Raw genomic sequence first — 23,535 nt, forward strand, 5'->3', positions numbered from 1 at the left:
TGAAGGCAAAAACTCTTCATTCGGTGGTCCAGTTCCTCCTGGACATAGGAGTGGTAGTACAGGTGCCTTTGGCTCAGAGAGGCAAGGGGTACTATTCACCGCTGTTCCTAGTCCCAAAACCGAATGGGTCCCCTCGGCCCATTCTCAACCTCAAGTCCTTGAACAAATCTGTGAGTCTCCCAAAGTTTCGTATGAAAACTCTTCGCTCTATTCTGGCCTTGGAGCCCGGGAATTATATGGTCCCCCTGGACATACATGATGCTTACCTGCATATTGCTATTGCAATGTCGCATCAGCAGTACTTGAGGTTTGCTGTGGGCAACCTCCATTATCAATTTAGGGCTTTACCTTTTGGTTTGACCGCGGCTCCTCGAGTCTTCATGAAAGTTGTGGCGGTAATGACGGCTGTACTCCGCCGTCAAGGGGTCGGGATCCTACCGAATCTGGACGACTTGTTGATCCTGGCAAATTCCCCAGAAATTCTCCTTCGTCATCTGGATCTGACTATCCAGTTTCTGCAAGCCCACGGGTGGCTCATCAACTGGAAGAAATCTTCCCTGGTCCCTGCTCAGAGTATGGTGCACCTGGGAGAGTTGTTGGACACTCGCAACCAGAGGTTGTTGTCTCAGGAGAAGGTCCTGAAGCTTCAGGACAAGATTCGATACTTCCTATCTTGTCCGCAAGTATCGATACACTCGGCAATGCAAGTGCTAGGTCTTGTGTCTGCTTTTGACATGGTGAAGTACACTCAATTCCATTCCCGCCCTCCTGCAGAAACTGATTCTTGCCAAGTGGGTCAGCCTGCCTCTCTGGATCAGATCTCATATGATCTCCTTATCTCCGGAGGTCCATCTGTCACGGAGTTGGTGGCTGCAGGACCAACATTTGAGCAGGGGTCGTCTCTTCTGGATCTCCAGCTGGGTCCTTCTGACGACGGATGCCAGTCCGAGAGGTTGGGGCGCGGTGTTGGAGCAACACTCCCTTTAGGGTCGGTGGACCAGGGAGGAGTCTCTCCTCCCAATAAACATTCTGGAACTGCGGGCAGTGTTCAATGCACTGAACTTGGCCCAGCATTTAGTACAGAACAGACCTGTTCAAGTACAATCGGACAACGCCATCACAGTGGCGTACATAAATCAAGGCGGCACTCAAAGCCGCATGGCAATGAGGGGAGTATTAAGGATTCTTCAGTGGGCGGAACGCCATCTACCGGCCATATCGGCAGTGTTCATTCCGGGGGTCCTAAACTGGGAAACGGACTTCCTCAGTCAGGACGTACACGCCGGAGAGTTGAGCCTCCATCCAGAAGTATTTCAACTCCTAGTGGTCAAGTGGGGCCTCCCAGATGTGGACCTGATGGCGTCTCGACACAATCACAAGGTTCCGGTCTTCGGAGCAAGAACAAGGGATCCTCAAGCAGCGTTCGTGGACGCACTGGCAATTCCATGGAACTTTCATCTGCCCTACATGTTCCCTCCGGTGTCACTTCTGCCCAGGGTAATAAGGAAGTTCAAGCAAGAAGGACAACTGCTTCTGATTGCCCCAGCGTGGCCCAGACGGCATTGTTTCTCAGACCTTCAGGGTCTCTCGATAGAGCATCCCCCTTCTACTTCTGCAGCGCTCAGATCTCCTCGTTCAGTGCCCTTGTATATCAGTATTTGGGCCGGTTGACTTTGACGGCGTGGCTCTTGAAGCTTCAGTCCTGAGGGCCAAAGGTTTTTCTGAGGCAGTCATTCAAACTATGTTGAAGACCCGGAAACTGGCTTCTGCCCAAATTTATCATAGGGTCTGGAATTTTTACTTTGCTTGGTGCGCATCTAACAATCATGACACTTGCACGTTTAGTGCAGCCAATCATTTTGGCCTTTCTGCAACAGGGCCTGGACTTGGGCCATTGTCTGGCCTCCATCAAGGTTCATATTTCTGCCTTGTCAGTTTGGTTTCAGAGGAAAATTGCGACTACTTGATGATCATACATACACTCAGGGTGTGTTACGGGTTCAACCTCATTACGTCCCGCCTGTGGCTCCTTGGGATTTGTCGGTGGTTCTGGAGACATTACAAGGGTCTCTGTTTGAGCCTCTTGAATAAGCAGACCTTAAGTGGCTTTCTCTTAAGGTATTGTTTCTACTGGCTATTGCCTCTGCTAGACGGGTGTCTGATTTGGGTGCCTTGTCTTGTAGGTCCCCCTATCTGATTTTTTATTTTTTTTTTCACCGTGACCAGGCTGTTCTTAGAACACGTCCCGGGTACCTACCTAATGTGGTGTTGTCTTTCCAACTTGATCAGGAGATTGTGGTTCCGGTTTTGTCTCTCCTGAATTGTCTTCCAGTGAGCGGTCTTTGGATGTGGTACGGGCTCTCCGTATCTGTGAAGAGGACAGCTCCCATTAGGATGTCTGATTATCTCTTTGTACTGTTTGGTTTTCACAAACATGGCTGGTGGCCAGATGGATTAGCATGGTGATTGCACATGCTTATGTACAGGCTTGTTGTCCAGTTCCTGCTACTATTAAGGCCCGTTCTATTCTTTCTGTTGGACCTTCTTGGGCGGCCCACCGTGGTGCGACCCTTGAACAGTTGTGCAAGGCGGCTACGTGGTCCTCAGTGAACACGTTCATAAGGTTCTATGCCTTCAATACATCCGCCTCCCAGGATGCTTCCTTTGGACGCCGGGTTCTTTTGCCTGCTACTATGCTTTCCCTCCCATGAGGAACTGCTTTAGGACATCCCCGATGTTGTTCCCTGTGAAACCCAGTGTACCCCGCAGCAGAAAACGAGATTTATGGTAAGAACTTACTGTTTAATCTTTCTGCGAGGTATACTGGGTTCCACAGGGCGCCCTTTGGGTTTGTATGGCATTAGCCGCTGATACTTTCTCTTTTCGTGAGAATGTGGTGTACGTAGCTACTAACGGTTGTCGTCTTTTACCTGCTACTGAATTGGACTGGTTAACAAAACCTGAGCTACTGTGCACGAAGGCAGGGTTATAGAGGAGGCGGCACTATGCATCCTGGGAACAGTCAAAGCTTTTAGCCTGTTGGTGCCTTGGATCAAGATCCTACTCTACACCCCAATGTTATTCCCTGTGGAACCCAGTGTACCTCGCAGAAAGATTTAACAACGGTAAGTTCTTACCATAAATCTTGTTTTCATCTAGGATAGCTCATTATGAGACACACAGGTTTTGTCGTGTTCTACTCCCACTACCTCATCAATATCCCGTAGTATATGCCCACAAAAGCGTGCTCTTGCCCAGATAATGCAGGGGGATACGGATACCAACTCTGACACGGGAGACGGTGATGGAGATATACTGAGGGGGGGAGGCATCCCTTGCTAAGTGGGTGCAGCTCATGATTGAGGCCATTAGGGATGTTTTACACATTACTGACAAGGTACCTGAACAGGTTGAGGAAGCTTACTTTACGGACAATAAGAGAGCCTCCATTACCTTCCCTGCGTCTAAGGAAATAAACGCATTATTTGAAAAATCCTGGGAAATCCCGGAGAAAAAATTCCAGATCCCGAAGAGAGTTCTTGTTGCTTTTCCCTTTCCTGAAGAGGATAGGAAAAAGTGGGAACCCCCCACCCTATTGTTGACTCTTCTGTATCTAGATTGTCTAAAAAGGTGGTGTCACTTGTTCCCGGGTCTACCGCTTTGAAAGAGCTGCAAGATTGAGACTACGCTCAAATCCATATACACTAATTCAGGCGTGGCGCTAAGGCCCACTATCGCTTGTGCATGGATTTCTAAAGCCATAGTGGGTCAGGCACATTACTAGAGGATTTAGATACTATGGATAGAAGTGACACTGAAATGGTTTTACGTCACATACAGGATTCTGCAGGTTTCATGGTGGAGGCCATGAAGGACCTTGGTCATCTGAATGCACGGACGTCTTCCATGGCTGCGGCACGCAGGGGACTCTTGCTGTGTCAATGGTCTGCAGATGCGGAATTCAAGAAGGGTGTGGAGAACCTACCCTTCACAGGTCAGGCTCTATTTGGGGAAGCTTTGGATGCATGGATCGCCACTGCAACTGCGGGTAAGTCCAAACCCTCTTCCACCTTCTTCAGAGGTGGTCGGGGTGGGAAATCCAGAAAACCTGCACCAACAGGTTCCCAGGAACAGAAGCCAATGTTCTGTTTCCTCAAAATACTCAGCATGACAGTGGACCTCCCAGCCTGGAGATGGGGCAGGTGAGAGCTCATCTATGGAATTTCAGTCGGGTCTGGGTGTCCTCAGGCCTTGACCCTTTGGTGCAAGATATTGTATCCCAGGGGTACAGACTGGAGTTTAAAGAATTTTCACCTCACAGATTTTTCAAATCAGGCTTACCAGCTTTGCTGACAGAAAGGGCTATCCTGCAGGAAGCCATTCAAAAATTGGAAAAGGCAAATGTCATTGTTCCAGTTCCACCTCATCTAGTAAACAAGGGTTACTACTCAAACCTATTTGTGGTGCCGAAACCAGACGGTTCGTTCTGACCAATATTGAACCTCAAATCGTTAAATCCATATTTGAGAGCATTCAAGTTCAAGATGGAATCTCTGAGAGCGGTTATCTCTGGTCTGGAGGAGGGTGAATTCCTGGTATCCCTAGGTATCAAGGATGCGTACCTTCACTTTCTAATTTGGCCGCCGCACCAGGCTTATCTCAGATTTGTACTGTTGGACTGTCGCTATCCGTTCCAGGCGCTGCCATTAGGCCTATCCACAGCACCGAGGGTGTTCACCAAAGTAATGGCAGAGATGATGCTCCGCAAGCAGGGAGTGAACTTAATTCCATATCTGGACGACCTGCTGATAAAAGCATCATCCAGGGAGAAGTTGTTGCAGTCCATTGTTCTCACAATTTGACTGCTCAGGGATCATGGATAGATCCTAAATCTTCCGAAGTCGCATTTGAAGCCGACAAGGAGATTGTCTTTCCTAGGGATGATCCTCGACACAGAAGTGCAGAGGGTATTTCTACCGGTGGAGAAAGTGTTGGGGATGCAAAAAATGGTCCGGGATGTCTTGAAGCCTGCCCGGGTATTGGTTCATCAGTGCATTCGTCTTCTGGGGGAAGATGGTTGCCTCCTACGAGGCTCTACAGTACGGAAGATTTCATGCACGGTCCTTCCAACTGGATCTCCTGGACGAGTGGTCGGGATCTCACCTGCACATGCACCAGAGGATAAGTCTGTCGCTGAAAGCCAGGATTTCACTCCTTTGGTGGCTGCAAATGCCTCACCTTCTCAAGGGCCGCAGGTTTGCGATTCAGAATTGGATCCTTCTAACCATGGATGCAAGTCTCAGAGGTTGGGGAGCAGTTACCCAAGGGGAAAACTTCCAAGGAAAGTGGTCAAGTCTGGAATCCATCCTTCTGTTTAACATTCTGGAACTAAGGGCCGTATACAATGCCCTTCTATAAGCGGCGCATCTTCTGCAAGATCAGGCCGTTCAGGTTCAGTCTGACAATGTAACAGCAGTGTCCTAAATAAACTGACAGGGCGGAACGAGGAGCAGAGCGGCAATGTCAGAGGTAACAAGAATACTCCTCTGGGCACAAAAGCATGCGGTGGCGCTGTCTGCAATCTTCATTCCGTGAGTGGACAATTGGGAAGCGTGTTTCCTAATCAGGCATGATCTCCATCCGGGAGAATGGGGCCTCCACCCGGAGGTATTCGCAGAGGTAACACGTTGATGGGGTGTACCTCAAATAGACAAGATGGCCTCCCGCCTCAACAATAAGCTTTATAGGTACTGTTCCAGGTCGAGAGACCCACAAGCAGTGGCGGTGAACGCCCTTGTAACTCTGTGGGTGTTCCCTCCACTTCCACTCATCCCAAGAATTCTCAAACTAATAAAATGAACAAGAGTTCAGGCGATCCTCATTGCTCCAAGGAGGGCTTGGTACGCGGATCTTCTGGAATTACTGCTGAAGGATCTGAGGCCTCTTCCTCTTCGCAAGGACCTACAACAGGGGCCGTTCGCCTATTAAGACTTACCTCTGCTACGTTTGACAGCATGGAGGTTGAACGCCTGTGTTAGCTCAGAAGGGCATTCCAAACAAGGTCATTCCTACTCTGATCCATGCTAGGAAGGGAGTAACGTCTAAACATTACCTTTTGGATTTGGAAAAAGTATGTGTCTTGGTGTGAATCCCAAGAAGTTTCCTACGGTGGAGTTTAAACGGTTTCTCCTCTTTCTGCAAGCAGGTGTGGATGTGGGCCTACACCTGGGCTCCATAAAAGTCCAGATTTCGGCCTTGTCCATTTTCTTACAGAAACAATTGGCTGCTTTCCCCGAGGTTCAGACATTCTTGAAAGGGATTCTGCACATCCAACTACCCTTTGTGCCTCCTACGGCACCTTGGGATCTTAATGTGGTGCTGCAGTTCCTGCAATCGGATTGGTTCGAACCTTTTACAGGAGGTTGATGTCAAGTTTCTTACTTGGAAGACGGTCACGCTTTTGGCCTTGGCATCTGCTAGACGTGTGTCAGAATTGGGGGCATTGTCCTGCAAGAGCCCCTACTTGATTTTCCATGAAGAGAGAGCTGAACTGAGAACGCGTCAGCAATTTCTTCCAAAGGTTGTGTCGGCTTTTCATATCAACCAACCTATTGTGGTGCCAGTGGCTACTGACTCCTCGATTTACCTCAAAGTCCTTGGATGTTGTGAGGGCTTTGAAAATATATGTGAAGAGAACTTCTTGTCACAGGAAGTCGGACGCTCTGTTTGTCCTTTATGATCCTAACAAGATTGGGTGTCCTGCTTCGAAGCGGACTATTTCTCGCTGGATCAGGTTGACTATCCAGCATGCTTATTCTACGGCAGGCTTGCCGTGTCCAAGATCTGTTCAGACCCACTCAACTCGTAAAGTGGGTTCTTCCTGGGGGGCTGCCCGGGGTGTCTCTGCTTTACAGCTTTGCCAAGCAGCTACCTGGTCTGGGTTGAACACATTTGATAAGTTCTACAAGTTTAATACTTTGGCCTCTGAGGACCTACAGTTTGGTCAGTCGGTTCTGCAGGAACCTCAGCACTCTCCCTCCCGTACTGGGAGCTTTGGTACATCCCCATGGTACTAAATGGAACCCCAGCATCCTCTAGGACGTAAGAGAAAATAGGATTTTAATTACCTACCGGTAAATACTATTCTCGTAGTCCGTAGAGGTTGCTGGGCGACCGCCCTGTGCTTTTTCCTGCTTTGTTACTTGGTTAAGTATTGTTGGTTCAGTCGTTGCTGAATCGTTTCAGTTTGGTTAGCTTGGCTTTCTTTTTATGTGTGAGCTGGTGTGTATCTCACCACTATCTGTGTATTTCCTTCTCTCGAAGTATATCAGTCTCCTCGGGCACAGTTTCTAAAGTGAGTCTGGTAGGAGCGGCATAGAGGGAGGAGCCAGCCCACACTATTAAACTCTTAAAGTGCCCATGCCTTACAAGGGACCAGTCTATACCCCCATGGTACTAAATGGAACCCCAGCATCCTCTACGGACTACGAGAAAAGGATTTACTGGTAGGTAATTAAAATCCTTTTTTTTTTTTTTTTTTTTTTTTTTTCAGTTTTGGGCTAAATTGGTGTTAAACTTAATTATTATAGCCTGTTTCTCCAAAACTGATGGTAGATTAAGATCTATGTGGGATGTTAAGAACAGAATCTGACAAACACTAACCAAACAGTGCGCTGCCTTCTACTGGTGAAACTGTAATCGTAAAGTAACTTCTAATGGTTTAAAAAAAAAAAAAAGTACCGTAAACCTATCTGTCTCTAATAGGTCAAAATATTTGTAATGAGCATCTTCAGAGCAGCTATTTTATCTGTTTACAGGCCCGTATTCCAAAAGGAGGTCACACTGTCCCCAAACCTTTCAACCTGTCCCAAGGTAATAAGCGGAAACATGAAGAAACTGCCCCAGGGGATTATCTTTCTACAGCTGAGCAAGTCATGGCATTCTATAAAAGGACCCCGCAACGCTTCCACTTGCGTAGCCGACAGAAAGAAATGGCAGGTGAACATGTGGAGAAGGCAAAGTTGTTTTTTTTCGTTGGTTGTAGATGTCTGCAAATTTGTTTGTATTCCATTCACTGTTTCATTGTAGGTCCATCACCAGTAATACCTGTAAAATTAAAGTTGACACAACCTAAGACACCTCATCTTCAGACAAAGCAGCGGCAGCGGGCAGTTACCTGTAAGAGCGCCACAGAATTGGAATCAGAGGAGTTGGAAAAGCAACATCAGTGAGTCTGCATCAAGATGTACCTTATCCCACAGTTCAGCATCATGTGGCTACACGTGGGGCCTGTGCAGCATCTGCTGGTTTATAGAGTGACGTACACTATAGCATATTCTAATCCAAAATGAAAGTAAAATGTATCCCTCCATAAGGGTGGTGATCGCTAGGCCCCAAGAAAGTAACATTTGGATTGTTTAGTTTGTGGTAATGGTGCAAAGTAAATAACTTCTAAGCGAGGATATTTTGGAGTTGGGTCTATTCTCTATAATGGTCTTTGAATAGTGGTCTTTGCGTGTCAGATGTTTATATATCAAGTGGTTTACAAAGTATTAAAAGAAAGGTAGTGGATGCAGTTGACTCTGGTTGGAGGTTTTTGACTTAGTTACATTCATCCCTTGTCTTGCTAGGTATAAATTCAAGGCCCAAGAGCTGAACACTAAGATGCTAGAAGGCGGTCATATCCTTCCGAAGAAGTCCCACGTTAAAGAGCCCACCATACCCATAGGCTTTAATTTGGAAATTGAAAAGCGGATCCAGCAGCGTGAGAAAAAGGATGAAGAGGAAGAGGAGACATTCACTTTCCATTCCAAACCATGTCCTACTAAGATTCTAACCGATGTGGTGGTGAGTCCATAAGTTGTTTTTGTTTTTATTGAATCTGTTAAGACAGTAAAAAGATCACTGTTAAATATCATCAATGCAAAGGATAAACAGGTCAAACACTAAGCCACAGGTTTATGAGAGTCTCACTTTCCAATGTGTTTGTAGGGGGTTCCAGGAAAGAAAGCGCTGCCTGTAACTGTACCACAGTCTCCTGCTTTTGCACTGAGGAATAGAGTGCGCGTTCAGTCATGGGAAGAGATGAAGGTAGGTCCTAATTACGTAAAATTTTTGCTTTTTTTTTTAATCTTTATTTCTGACCTGTTTGGATAGGTTTCAACTACTGTAATCTCTTATTTAGAGCAGGTGACTTTGTTCAAAATAGGTTGTAAAATATACCAATCTTCTTTTTTGTTTGTCTTTAGGAAGAGCCAGCACCTATCATTAAAGCCAACCCAGTGCCTCATTATGGAGTGCCGTTTAAGCCAAAATTAGAGGAACAACGGCAGGTTGAAATATGTCCCTTCTCGTTTAGTGAACGTGACCAGCAAAGGATGGAAATCAAGGAAAAGAAACTTGACCAGCTCCGGCAGGCAGAAGTAAGTGGGAGAACCATACAGTGGGGCACCATTTGTCGTTATAGATTTGACTGTAAAGTGTCTGTCCCTCCTCTCCTTTCGTTCTGAAGGCTCCCAAATTCAGGGCTCAACCTCTACCTCATTTTGATCATATCAGTCTTCCTGAGAAAAAAGTGAAGCCATTAACACAACAAGAACCCTTTGATTTACAAATTGATAAACGTGGGGAGTCAAAGTTACAACGCTGGAAGCAGCAGGTTAGAGCTACAAAATGCCTCTTCTAGAACATAACTTATGAACTGAATGGGGTTAATGCAAAGATCCGATTTATATCACTCCCAGGTTAAAGAAGAACTAAAACAGCAGAAGGAAATGTCCACATTCAAGGCACGTCCCAGTACTGTGACCCACCAGGAGCCCTTCGTGCCAAAGAAGGATAGCCGAGTATTAACAGGTGAGGAGCAAATCAAAAGTGCATTAAATATTTGACACAACATGGTGTTCTTTAGTTTCTCATGGATGAGGGCATATTAAAACACAATCCTGCAATGTAATCTCGGATTTGGCACTGCATGACAGCATGTAAGGTGTTTAGTGGTAATGGTTACACCATTTTGCTGGTTTCCATATTTCTCTTACGTCCTAGAGGATGCTGGGGTCCACATTAGTACCATGGGGTATAGACTGGTCCACTAGGAGCCATGGGCACTTTAAAAGTTTAATAGTGTGGGCTGGCTCCTCCCTCTATGCCCTACCTACCAGACTCTGTTTAGAAAATGTGCCCGGAGGAGCCGGTCACAGCTAGGGGAGCTCCATAGGAGTTTTTCTAGTTTTATTGTTAGTTAGGCACAGAGAGGCTGCTGGCAACAGCCTCCCTTCTTCGTGGGACTTAGTGGGAGGGGGAAAGGGGGGTAGTGTCCAACCCTCTGAGGTTAATGGCCACTAGCTCCGCTGACAGGACACTGAGCTCCTGAGGGTGTCTATCGCAAGCCCCCGACAGCACTGCCGCCACCCCCTAACAGAGCCAGAAGACGTTGGTGGTGAGTTGGACACCGGTGACCCGACAAGCGGGGATCCGGTGAGAATGACTGCATCAGGGTGGGAGCGCTGCGTTGAGGCTGCGCTCCAGAGGGCTCAGTGGTACACAGTCCGGTGCTGTGAGGGGCACCCTGGGCCAGCGCAAACACCCTTACACTGTTCACAGAAGCTATCAGGGACACTGTACTACTGCTAACAACCATTACCTCAGGCCAGTATAATCTCTAGAAGTGCGGGAAGACGTGCCATTTTATGAGGTGGAGCTTCTCCTTAGAGTGGATCCAGCACTCACCAGCGCCATTTTCTCCCTGCAGATCACACTACAGAGACGCTGACAGGGAGCACTGACCCTCCACATAACTCCAGCTATCCTGTGCGGTAGCAGGGGGTTATAGAAGAGGGAGGGGGGGGGGGGGGGGGGGCTATTAAGGTTGCACAGTCAGCACCACGCATTTATTATACAACGGTCTACTGGGGCGCTGTGTGGGCTGGCTCCATAACTCTGTATCTAAAGGTACTTGGGAGAAACTGTCTGACATTTTCCTGTGTGTATGCGCAATATATCTCACATTACCATGTCTAGGGACTCTTGCATGTATCTTCTCCATAGGAGTCTATTCCATGTACTCAGGAATGCAATACACTGTCTCAGCCCTCGAAACCCAAACCCAAGTGGGTGGCTTCTATTAAGGGTATGATAGCCCAGATTTCTCTAACGTCCTAGTGGATGCTGGGACTCCGTCAGGACCAAGGGGATAGCGGGCTCCGCAGGAGACAGGGCACATCTAAATAAAGCTTTTAGGATCACATGGTGCGTACTGGCTCCTCCCCCTATGACCCTCCTCCAAGCCTCAGTTAGGTTTTTGTGCCCGTCCGAGAAGGGTGCAATCTAGGTGGCTCTCCTAAAGAGCTGCTTAGAAAAAGTTTTTTTAGGTTTAAATCTCAGTGAATCCTGCTGGCAACAGGATCACTGCATCGAGGGACTTAGGGGAGAGATTTCCAACTCACCTGCGTGCAGGATGGATTGGAGTCTTAGGCTACTGGACACTTAGCTCCAGAGGGAGTCGGAACACAGGTCCTCCTGGGGTTCGTCCCGGAGCCGCGCCGCCGATCCCCCTTACAGACGCTGAAGACGGAGGTCCGGAAAGCAGGCGGCAGAAGACTCCTCAGTCTTCATGAAGGTAGCGCACAGCACTGCAGCTGTGCGCCATTGTTGCTACACGTCTCACTGATTCAGTCACGGAGGGTGCAGGGCGCTGCTGGGGGCGCCCTGGGCAGCAATATTAAATACCTTTAGTGGCAAAATAAATACATCACATATAGCCATTAAGGCTATATGTATGTATTTAACCCAGGCCAGTTTTCTTAAAACCCGGGAGAAAAGCCCGCCGAAAAAGGGGCGGAGCTTATTCTCCTCAGCACTCAGCGCCATTTTCCTGCTCAGCTCCGCTGGTGAGGAAGGCTCCCAGGACTCTCCCCTGCACTGCACTACAGAAACAGGGTAACAAAGAGAAGGGGGGCATAATTTGGCGATATTGATATATTAAAAGCGCTTATATCAAAAACAACACCTTCTAGGGTTGTTTATATACATTTATAGCGCTTTTGGTGTGTGCTGGCAAACTCTCCCTCTGTCTCCCCAAAGGGCTAAGAGGGTCCTGTCTTCGATTAGAGCATTCCCTGTGTGGCTGCTGTGTGTCGGTACGTGTGTGTCGACATGTATGAGGACGATGTTGGTGTGGAGGCAGAGCAATTGCCGGTAATGGTGATGTCACCCCCTAGGGAGTCGACACCGGAATGGATGGCTTTAGTTATGGAATTACGTGATAATGTTAGCACATTACAAAAGTCAGTTGACGAAATGAGACGGCCGGAAAACCAGTTAGTACCGGCTCAGGCGTCTCAGACACCGTCAGGGGCTGTAAAACGTCCCTTACCTCAGTCAGTCGACACGGGTACCGACACAGATGAATCTAGTGTCGACGGTGAAGAAACAAACGTATTTTCCAATAGGGCCACACGTTATATGATCACGGCAATGAAGGAGGCTTTGCAGATCTCTGATACTGCTGGTACCTCAAAAAGGGGTATTATGTGGGGGGTGAAAAAACTACCTGTAGCTTTTCCAGAATCAGAGGAATTGAATGACGTGTGTGACGAAGCGTGGGTTAACCCAGATAGAAAACTGCTAATTTCCAAGAAGTTATTGGCATTATACCCTTTCCCACCAGAGGTTAGGGCGCGCTGGGAAACACCCCCTAGGGTGGATAAGGCGCTCACACGTTTATCAAAGCAAGTGGCGTTGCCGTCTCCGGATACGGCCGCCCTCAAGGATCCAGCAGATAGGAGGCTGGAAACTACACTGAAGAGTATATACACACATACTGGTGTTATACTGCGACCGGCAGTAGCCTCAGCCTGGATGTGCAGTGCTGGGGTAGTGTGGTTGGATTCTCTGACTGAAAATATTGATACCCTGGATAGGGACAGTATTTTATTGACTCTAGAGCAATTAAAGGATGCTTTTCTTTATATGCGAGATGCTCAGAGGGATATTTGTACTCTAGCATCAAGAGTAAGCGCGATGTCCATATCTGCCAGAAGAAGTTTATGGACGCGACAGTGGTCAGGTGATGCGGATTCCAAAAGGCATATGGAAGTATTGCCATATAAAGGAGAGGAATTATTTGGGGTCGGTCTTTCGGACCTGGTGGCCACGGCAACTGCCGGCAAATCCACTTTTTTACCTCAGACCCCCTCCCAACAGAAAAAGACACCGTCTTTTCAGCCGCAGTCCTTTCGCTCCTATAAAAACAAGCGACCAAAAGGACGGTCTTATCTGCCGCGAGGCAGAGGAAAGGGTAAGAGAGGGCAGCAAGCAGCCCCTGCCCAGGACCAGAAGCCCGCCCCGGGTTCTACAAAGCCATCAGCATGACGCTGGGGCTTTACAAGCGGACTCAGGAGCGGTGGGGGGTCGACTCAAGATTTTCAGCAATCAGTGGGCTCGCTCACAAGTGGACCCGTGGATCCTGCAGATAATATCTCAGGGTTACATGTTGGAGTTCGAAAGGTCTCCCCCTCGCCGGTTCCTAAAGTCTGCTTTACCAACGTCTCCCTCAGAAAGGACGTCGGTTTTGGAAGCCATTCACAAGCTGTATTCTCAGCAGGTGATAGTCAAGGTACCCCTCCTACAACAGGGAAAGGGGTATTATTCCACACTATTTGTGGTACCGAAGCCGGACGGTTCGGTAAGACCTATTCTAAACCTGAAATCCTTGAACCTGTACATACAGAAATTCAAGTTCAAGATGGAGTCACTCAGAGCAGTGATAGCGAATCTGGAAGAAGGGGACTTCATGGTGTCCCTGGACATAAAAGATGCTTATCTGCATGTCCCAATTTACCCCTCACACCAAGGGTATCTCAGGTTCGTGATACAAGACTGTCATTATCAGTTTCAAACGCTGCCGTTTGGTTTGTCCACGGCCCCTCGGGTCTTTACCAAGGTAATGACCGAAATGATGGTTCTTCTACGAAGAAAAGGCGTATTAATTATCCCTTACTTGGACGATCTCCTGATAAGGGCAAAGTCCAGAGAACAGCTGGAAGTCGGTGTAGCACTAACCCAGGTAGTGCTTCAGCAACACGGGTGGATTCTGAATCTTCCAAAATCTCAATTGACCCCGACAACTCGTCTGCTGTTCCTGGGAATGATTCTGGACACGGTTCAGAAAAAGGTGTTTCTCCCGGAGGAGAAAGCAAGGGAGTTATCCGAACTTGTCAGGAACCTCCTAAAACCAGGAACTGTGTCAGTACATCAATGCACAAGAGTCCTGGGAAAGATGGTGGCTTCTTACGAAGCGATTCCATTCGGCAGATTCCATGCACGGACATTTCAGTGGGATCTGCTGGACAAATGGTCCGGATCGCATCTGCACATGCATCAGCGGATAACACTGTCACCAAGAACAAGGTTGTCTCTCCTGTGGTGGTTGCAGAGTGCCCATCTGTTAGAGGGCCGCAGATTCGGCATACAGGACTGGGTCCTGGTGACTACGGATGCCAGCCTACGAGGCTGGGGAGCAGTCACACAGGGAAGAAACTTCCAGGGCGTGTGGTCAAACCTGGAGACGTCCCTTCACATAAATATACTGGAGCTAAGAGCGATCTACAATGCTCTAAGCCTGGCAAAATCGCTGCTTCAGGGTCAGCCGGTGTTGATCCAGTCGGACAACATCACGGCAGTCGCCCACGTAAACCGACAAGGCGGCACGAGAAGCAGAAGAGCAATGACAGAAGCTGCAAGGATTCTGCGCGGGGCGGAGAATCATGTCATAGCACTGTCAGCAGTGTTCATCCCGGGAGTGGACAACTGGGAAGCGGACTTCCTCAGCAGACACGACCTTCACCCGGGAGAGTGGGGACTTCATCCAGAAGTCTTCCACATGATTGTGAACCGTTGGGAAAGACCAAAGGTGGACATGATGGCGTCTCGCCTCAACAAAAAATTGGACAGATATTGCGCCAGGTCAAGAGACCCTCAGGCAATAGCTGTGGACGCTCTGGTAACACCGTGGGTGTACCAGTCAGTGTATGTGTTCCCTCCTCTGCCTCTCATACCAAAGGTACTGAGAATTATACGGAAAAGAGGAGTAAGAACAATACTGGTGGCTCCGGACTGGCCAAGAAGAACTTGGTATCCGGAACTTCAAGAGATGCTCACGGAGGATCCATGGCCTCTACCTCTAAGAAGGGATCTGCTTCAGCAGGGACCTTGTATGTTCCAAGACTTACCGCGTCTGCGTTTGACGGCATGGCGGTTGAACGCCGGATTCTAAAAGAAAAGGGCATTCCAGAGGAAGTTATTCCTACCTTGATTAAGGCTAGAAAGGAAGTGACTGTACAACATTATCACCGCATTTGGCGAAAATATGTTGCGTGGTGTGAGGCCAAGAAGGCTCCAACGGAAGAATTTCAATTGGGTCGATTCTTACATTTCCTGCAAGCAGGATTGTCTATGGGCCTAAAATTGGGGTCCATTAAAGTTCAAATTTCGGCCTTATCAATCTTCTTCCAGAAGGAATTGGCATCAGTGCCTGAAGTACAAACTTTTGTCAAAGGTGTACTACATATACAACCCCCAATAGTGCCTCCAGTGGCACCGTGGGATTTGAACGTAGTTTTGAATTTTCTCAAATCTCATTGGTTTGAGCCTCTAAAATCGGTAGATTTAAAATACCTTACATGGAAGGTAACCATGCTATTGGCCCTGGCTTCAGCCAGGAGAGTTTCAGAGTTGGCGGCTTTATCATACAAAAGCCCATATCTGATTTTCCATTCGGACAGGGCAGAACTGCGGACACGTCCTCATTTTCTCCCTAAGGTGGTTTCGGCTTTTCACTTGAACCAGCCTATTGTGGTGCCTGCGGCTACTAGCGACTTGGAGGACTCCAAGTTACTGGACGTTGTCAGAGCATTAAAAATATATATTTCAAGGACAGCTGGAGTCAGAAAATCTGACTCGTTGTTTATATTGTATGCACCCAACAAGATGGGTGCTCCTGCGTCTAAACAGACGATTGCACGTTGGATCTGTAGCACAATCCAACTTGCACATTCTGTGGCAGGCCTGCCACAGCCTAAATCTGTAAAGGCCCACTCCACAAGGAAAGTGGGCTCATCTTGGGCGGCTGCCCGAGGGGTCTCGGCATTACAACTTTGCCGAGCAGCTACGTGGTCAGGGGAGAACACGTTTGTAAAATTTTACAAATTTGATACTCTGGCTAAGGAGGACCTGGAGTTCTCTCATTCGGTGCTGCAGAGTCATCCGCACTCTCCCGCCCGTTTGGGAGCTTTGGTATAATCCCCATGGTCCTGACTGAGTCCCAGCATCCACTAGGACGTTAGAGAAAATAAGAATTTACTTACCGATAATTCTATTTCTCATAGTCCGTAGTGGATGCTGGGCGCCCATCCCAAGTGCGGATTGTCTGCAATACTTGTACATAGTTATTGTTACAAAGATCGGGTTATTACTATTGTTGTGAGCCATCTTTTCAGAGGCTACTTCGTTTTTTGTTATCATACTGTTAACTGGGTTCAGATCACAAGTTGTACGGTGTGATTGGTGTGGCTGGTATGAGTCTTACCCGGGATTCAAGATCCTTCCTTATTGTGTACGCTCGTCCGGGCACAGTACCTAACTGAGGCTTGGAGGAGGGTCTTAGGGGGAGGAGCCAGTACGCACCATGTGATCCTAAAAGCTTTATTTAGATGTGCCCTGTCTCCTGCGGAGCCCGCTATCCCCTTGGTCCTGACGGAGTCCCAGCATCCACTACGGACTATGAGAAATAGAATTATCGGTAAGTAAATTCTTATTTTCATCTAGGATAGCTCATTATGAGACTGAAAAGCATGTTTTAAAACAATCTGTGGAGGTTTTTCCATATTCAACTCCCACTACCTCATCAAAGTCCCCTGGTGTATGCCCCCAAAAGTGTGCTCTTGCCCAGGTAATGCAAGTCGACATGGATACTGACTCTGATACGGGTGATGGGGACATACTGCGGGGGGGGTGGCATCCCTTGCTAAAGGGGTGCAGCTAATGATTGAGGCCATTTGGGATGTTTTACACATTACTGACAAGGTACCTGAACAGGTCGAGGAGGCTTACTTTACAGACTATAAAAGTCTCCCTTACCTTTCCTGTGTCTAGGGAATTAAACGCAATATTTGAAAAATCCTGGGAAAACCCAGAGAAAAAATTCCAGATCCCAAAGAGTTCTGGTTGTTTTCCTTTCCCTGAAGAGGATAGGAAAAAGTGTGAAAACCCTCCTATAGTAGACTCTTCTGTTTCTAGATTGTCAAAAAAGGTGGTTTTATCTGTCTCTGGGTCTACCGCTTTGAAAGAGCTGGCAGACTGCAAGATTGAGACTACGCTCAGATTCATATACACTGCTTCAGGCGTGCCGCTTAGGCCCACTATTGCTTGTGCATGGATTTCTAAAGACATAGTAAAGTGGTCAGGCACGTTACTAGAGGATTTAGATACTATGGATAGAAGTGACATTGAAATGTTTTTACGTCACAGGGTTCTGCGGTTTTCATGGTGGAGGCCATGAAGGACCTTGGTAATCGGACTGCACAGACGTCTTCCATGGCTGAGTCGGCACGCAGGGGACTCTGGCTGCGCCAGTGGTCTGCGGATGCGAAATACAAGAAGTGTGTGGAGAACCTAACTTACACAGGTCGGGCTCTATTTGGGGAAGCTTTGGATGTGTGGATCTTAACGGCAACCGTGGGCAAGTCAACCTTTCTTCCCTCAGCCACTCCGACGCCAAAGAAATCCTTTTCTGCATCTACAATGCAGTCCTTTCGGACAGCAAAGGTTAAGAAGTACAAATCCCCTTCCACCTTCTTCAGAGGTGGTCGGGGAAAATCCAGGAAACCTGCACCGGCAGGTTCTCAGAAACAGAAGCCGGGTTAGGTTTCCTCAAAATCCTCAGCATTACAGTGGACCTCCCAGCCTGGAGGACGGGCAGGTGTGGGAGCAAGTCTGCGAAATTTCAGCCATGTTTGGTCGTCCTCAGGCCTGGACCCCTGGGTTCAAGATATTGTATCTCAGGGGTACAGACTGGAGTTTCAAGAGCTCCCACCTCACAGATTTTTCAAATCAGGCTTGCCAGCTTTGCTGATGGAAAGGGCCATCTTACAAGAAGTCATTCAAAAATTGGAAAGGGCAAATGTCATTGTTCCAGTTCCGTCTCACCTGAAAAACAAAGGTTACTACTCAAACCTTTTTGTAGTGCCGAAGCCGGACGGTTCGGTCAGACCAATATTGAACCTCAAATCTTTAAATACATATTTGAGGGATTTAAGTTCAAAATGGAATCTCGGAGAGTGGTGATCTCGGGTCTGGACGGGGAATTCCTGGTGTCCGTAGATATCAAGGATGCATACCTTCACATTCCTATTTGGCCGCCACACCAGGCTTATCTCAGGTTTGCGCTGTTGGACTGTCACTATCCGTTCCAGGCGCTGCCATTCGGCCTATCCAGGGTGTTCACCAAGGTAATGGCAGAGATGATGCTTCTACTCCGCAAGCAGGGTGTGAACATAATTCCATATCTGAACGATCTGCTGATCAAAGCATCATCCAGGGAGAAGTTGTTGCAGTCCATTGTTCTCAGAACTCGACTGCTCCGGGATCATGGTTGGATCCTGAATCTTCCAAAGTCACATTTGGAGCCGATGAGGAGACTGTCCTTCCTGGGGATGATTCTCGACACGGAAGTGCAGAGGGAGTTTCTGCCAATGGAGAAAGCATTGGTGATCCAATCAATGGTCCGGGATGTCCTGACGGCAGCCTGGGTATCGGTTCATCAGTACATTCGCCTTCTGGGGAAGATGGTTGCCTCCTACGAGGCTCTATAGTACGGAAGATTTCATGCACGGTCTTTCCAGCTGGATCTCCTGGACAAATGGTCAGGGGCTCATCTTCACATGTACCAGAGGATACGTCTGTCGTCGAAAGCCAGAATCTCACTCCTCTAGTGGCTGCAAACTTCTCACCTACTGGAGGGCCGCAGGTTCGGGATTCAGAATTGGACCCTTTTAACCACGGATGCAAGTCTCAGAGGTTGGGGAGCAGTCACCCAGGGGGAAAACTTCCAAGGAAGGTGGTCAAGTCTGGAATCCAGCCTTCCGATAAACATTCTGGAACTAAGAGCTGTGTACAACGGTCTTCTACAGACAGCTCATCTTCTAAAAGATCAGGCCATTCAAGTTCAGTCGGACAATGGAACGACAGTGGCCTACATAAACCGACAAGGCGGAACGAAGAGCAGAGCTGCAATGTCAGAGGTAACAAGAATCATCCTCTGGGCAGAAAAACACGTGGTGGCGCTGTCTGCAATCTTCATTCCGGGAGCGGACTACTGGGAAGCGGACTTCCTCAGCAGACACAATCTCCATTCGGGAGAGTGGGGCCTCTACCCAGAGCTTTTTGCAGAGGTGTCAAGTCTTTGGGGCGTACCTCAAATAGACATGATGGCCTCAACAAGAAGCTTCGGAGGTATTGTTCCAGGTTGAGGGACCCACAGGCAGTGGCGGTGGACGCCCTGGTAACTCCGTGGGTGTTTAAGTCAGTGTATGTGTTCCCTCCACTTCCACTCATCCCAAGGATTCTCAAAATAATCAAAAGAACAAGAGTTCAGGCGATCCTCCTTGCTCCAGACTGGCCAAGAAGGGCTTGGTACGCAGATCTTCTGGAGTTATTGCTGGAAGATCCGAGGCCTCCTTCCTCTTTGAGAGGACCTTCTGCAACAGGGGCCGTTTGCTTATCAAGAATTACCACGGCTACGTTTGATGGCATGGAGTTTGAACGCCAGATATTAGCTCAGAAAGGCATTCCGAAAAAGGTTATTCCTACCCTGATACAGACTAGGAAAGGAGTAACGTCTAAACATTACCATCACATTTGGAAAAAGTATGTGTCTTGGTGTGAATCCAAGAAGTTTCCTACGGTGGAGCTTCAACTGGGACGGTTTCTCCTCTTCCTGCGAACAGGTGTGGATGTGGGCTTGCGTTTGGGCTCCATAAAATTCCAGATTTCGACCTTGTCCATTTTCTTCCAGAAACTGTTGGATTCTCTCCCTGAGGTTCAGACTTTCTTGAAAGGTGTGCTGCACATCCAGCCTCCCTTTGTGCCTCCTACGGCACCTTTAGATCTTAACGTGGTGTTGCTCGAACCAATCCGATTGTAGGAACTGCCTCTACAGGAGGTTGAGGTCAAGTTTCTCACTTCGAAGGCGGTCACACTATTGGCATTAGCTTTGGCTAGGCGTGTGTCTAAATTGGGAGCATTGTCCTGCAAGAGACCCTATTTGATTTTCCATGAAGATAGAGCTGAGCTCAGGACGCGTCAGCAGTTTTTCCAAAGGTTGTGTCGGCTTTTCATATCAACCAACCTATTGTGGTGCCAGTGACTACTGACTGCTCAATTACCTCAAAGTCCTTGGATGTTGTGAGGGCTTTGAGGATTTATGTGAAGAGGACTTCACGTCACAGAAAGTCGGACTCTGTTTGTCCTTTATGATCCCAACAAGATTGGGTGTGCTGCTTCTAAGCAGACAATTTCTCGCTGGATCAGGTTGACTATCCAGCATGCTTATTCTACGGCAGGCTTGCCGTGTCCAAAGTCTGTTAAGGCCCATTCCATTCGTAAGGTGAGTTCTTCCTGGGCGGCTGTCCGGGGGTGTCTCTGCTTTACAGCTTTGCCGAGCAGCTACTTCGTCGGGGTCGAACACTTTTACCAAGTTCTACAAGTTTGATACTTTGACCAAACTAGGTCCTCAGAGGCCAATCAGTTCTGCAGGAGCCTCCGTGCTCTCCCTCCCGTAATGGGAGCTTTGGTACATCCCCATGGTACTAATGTGGACCCCAGCATCCTCTAGGACGTGAGAGAAAATAGGATTTTAATTGCCTACCGGTAAATCCTTTTCTCGTAGTCCATAGAGGTTGCTGGGCACCCGCCCAGCGCTTCGTTTTCCTGCAGTTACTTGGTTCAGTACTGCCTTGTTACTTGGTTTAGTACTGTTGTTACTTGATTAAGTGCTGTTTTTCAGCTGTTGCTGAGGTTGTTCAGGCTGGTTGGCCTTGTTTGCCTTATGTGTGAGCTGGTGTGAATCTCCCCAATATCTGTGTATTTTCTTCTCTCGAAGTATGTCAGTCTCATCGGGCACAGTTTCTAGACTGTCTGGTAGGAGGGGCATAGAGGGAGGAGCCAGCCCACACTATTAAACTCTTAAAGTGCCAGTGGCTCCTAGTGGACCAGTTTATACCCCATGGTACTAATGTAGGCCCCAGCATCCTCTACGGACTACGAGAAAAGGATTTACCGGTAGGTAATTAAAATTCTATTTTTGGGTCTCACTGGCAGGCCATGTAGAATAACGTTAACACATTTTAAAGCCCATGACCTACTAGTGTCACCTTCCTTTCTCCTTGTTGTTTATCATTTTGTTTCTGAACTTAGAGAGCCTTTCTGGTTCCATAGTTCAGGAAGGGTTTGAGTTGGCAACTGAGAGGCGTGCCAAAGAGCGTCAGGAATTTGAGAAGCGTTTAGCTGATCTGGAGACTCAGAAAAGTCTTTTAGAAGAGGAGGAGCGCAGGCATCAAGAGGAGCATGAGAAAGAAGAGATCAACCGGTTGAGGCATGAACTGGTAAGTTGCCCCACTCTGCAGGGGAAATAGCACATTTAGTTTAATATTTGGACAATTGGAGTTCTTGACTGGGTCTGGGTTCCACCTTATTGGGGCTGTTTTAGCAGAGGTTGAGAAGAGAACCTATAATTTATAAAAGCCTTCGCCTGCTAAGGCGTATCATATTTCTGAAGAGCAGGTAATGTTGCACCTTGGCATAATCATGCTGCACTGCAGTTGGGGCAGGTATAAAATATGTAGAGGTGTCCAATCTCAAATCTGAATTACTCTTTACAAATAAAGCTCTCCAGCATGTGTGGGCTACATGCAAAAACAGTCAGTATTTATCCTGCATGCAAAATAATAAATGTTTGCACACCTTGCATTGCATCCTGGTTTGTCCAGGTGCACAGTTTGTGTTTGTGTGTGTGTTTTTTTTTTTCTTTCCTCCACCTTAGAACTAGGCACACTGTGCGCAGAGAAAACTGAATGTAATAAAGACTCCATTGTATTCTAATTTTGAAGTGAAACATCAAGTGCATTTTCCTATCCGGTTTTCATTCTTGCTTTTGAAGTTACTCTTTTTTTTAGTATCTAGATGAGGAAGAACTTATAATGTAATAAATGTATTTTATTTATTTTAATTTCAATAAAGCTTTTTTATTATTCCCCATCCTCCTATAGGTACACAAGGCTCATCCCATCAGGAAGTTCAAGCAGGTGGTGCTCAAAACAAGTGATGCTCCTCTAACAATTCCCAAAACTCCCAATTTTTCGGATCGGTTTAAGATTTAATAGGTGGTATGACATGACGTCTAGATTTATTCCCCCAGGGACTGAAAGTGTCTTGGTTTGTAGCTACCAGTCTATGGATAAAAATAAATAAAAAGTTTTAATAGTGTTCTCTTGGGGACGTGCAAGTTGCTGAAAGGGGGAGATGTAAAGAGTCTTTGTAAATACTAGTAACATTTTAATTTGTTTGTTTTTAAAAAATTTGATTAGTGTAAATTGTTTTTTTTTTTTTATATATATATATATTATAATAAACATCCGGTTTAATGCTGTTTTATAGCAATGCAGTCATTTGTTGTTGTGCCTATTTTATTTCCTCCCACCCACATTCGAGCAGTTGGCATGAGCATTACTTCTGTGTGGCTCTAAAGGTAAACATGATACCAGGTATCTCAACAAGATTGTTATGGGTCATGTTGGCAAATGAGTTTGTGAAATCGCTGTCAGTTTATATGTGTTCATTCCCATTCTCTATTGCCTTTTAGAAGATGATAGCATCTGATTCAAATCTTATCCCGCCGGCAGCCACTAGATGGCGCTCAGAGAGCATTTTAATTGTTGCTCTGTTCTGGATCAATGGCTGTTGGCATCTGCATTTCAACGGTCACCCTCCGGGGGTGGCGAGCTGAAATGCATGAAGTGACCCGTGTGGGTGCCCAAACGGCACTTTTCGCGATCGTGCCCAGCACTTTGGTTGGATTTAGCCGTTTTACGCTGCTAAACCTGACCTCTGGGCGCGATAATCGGACTCAATTGAATACCGCCAACACGATCACCCGTCACTTTAGACTGGAGATTAGGGGGGTCATTACGAGTTGTTCGCTCGTTATTTTTTTTCTCTCAACTGAGCGATTAGCCGCTAATGTGCATGCGCAATGTCCGCAGTGCGACTGCGCCAAGTAAATTTGCTATGCAGTTAGGAAATTTACTCACGGCATTACGAGGTTTTTTCTTCGTTCTGGTGATCGGAGTGTGATTGACAGGAAGTGGGTGTTTCTGGGCGGAAACAGGCCGTTTTATGGGAGTGTGAAAAAACGCTACAGTTTCTGGGAAAAACGCGGGAGTGGCTGGAGAAACGGAGGAGTGTCTGGGCGAACGCTGG

The 23,535-nt window shown here is 47.5% G+C and overlaps 1 protein-coding gene across 3 annotated transcripts in view; it reads left to right on the forward strand.

The window, feature by feature from the left end:
• TPX2 (TPX2 microtubule nucleation factor) overlaps positions 1 to 22,724 on the forward strand; it is a 220,822-nt gene extending 198,098 nt beyond the window's left edge. For 2 of the 3 annotated variants that reach the window (XM_063959104.1, XM_063959106.1), the window contains exons 9-17: positions 7,818 to 7,998; positions 8,089 to 8,227; positions 8,631 to 8,847; positions 8,992 to 9,090; positions 9,249 to 9,422; positions 9,512 to 9,658; positions 9,744 to 9,855; positions 21,475 to 21,662; positions 22,326 to 22,724. In XM_063959104.1, the coding sequence (XP_063815174.1) occupies positions 7,818 to 7,998; positions 8,089 to 8,227; positions 8,631 to 8,847; positions 8,992 to 9,090; positions 9,249 to 9,422; positions 9,512 to 9,658; positions 9,744 to 9,855; positions 21,475 to 21,662; positions 22,326 to 22,436 (1,368 nt within the window). In that variant the 3' untranslated portion in view covers positions 22,437 to 22,724. The remainder of the gene's footprint in view (positions 1 to 7,817; positions 7,999 to 8,088; positions 8,228 to 8,630; positions 8,848 to 8,991; positions 9,091 to 9,248; positions 9,423 to 9,511; positions 9,659 to 9,743; positions 9,856 to 21,474; positions 21,663 to 22,325) is intronic. The other variant, XM_063959107.1, reaches the window with a different exon arrangement.
• The last annotated feature ends 811 nt before the right edge of the window (positions 22,725 to 23,535 follow it).

Source organism: Pseudophryne corroboree, chromosome 3 (genome assembly GCF_028390025.1).
Source record: "Pseudophryne corroboree isolate aPseCor3 chromosome 3, aPseCor3.hap2, whole genome shotgun sequence".
Classification (NCBI taxonomy): Eukaryota; Metazoa; Chordata; class Amphibia; order Anura; family Myobatrachidae; genus Pseudophryne; species Pseudophryne corroboree.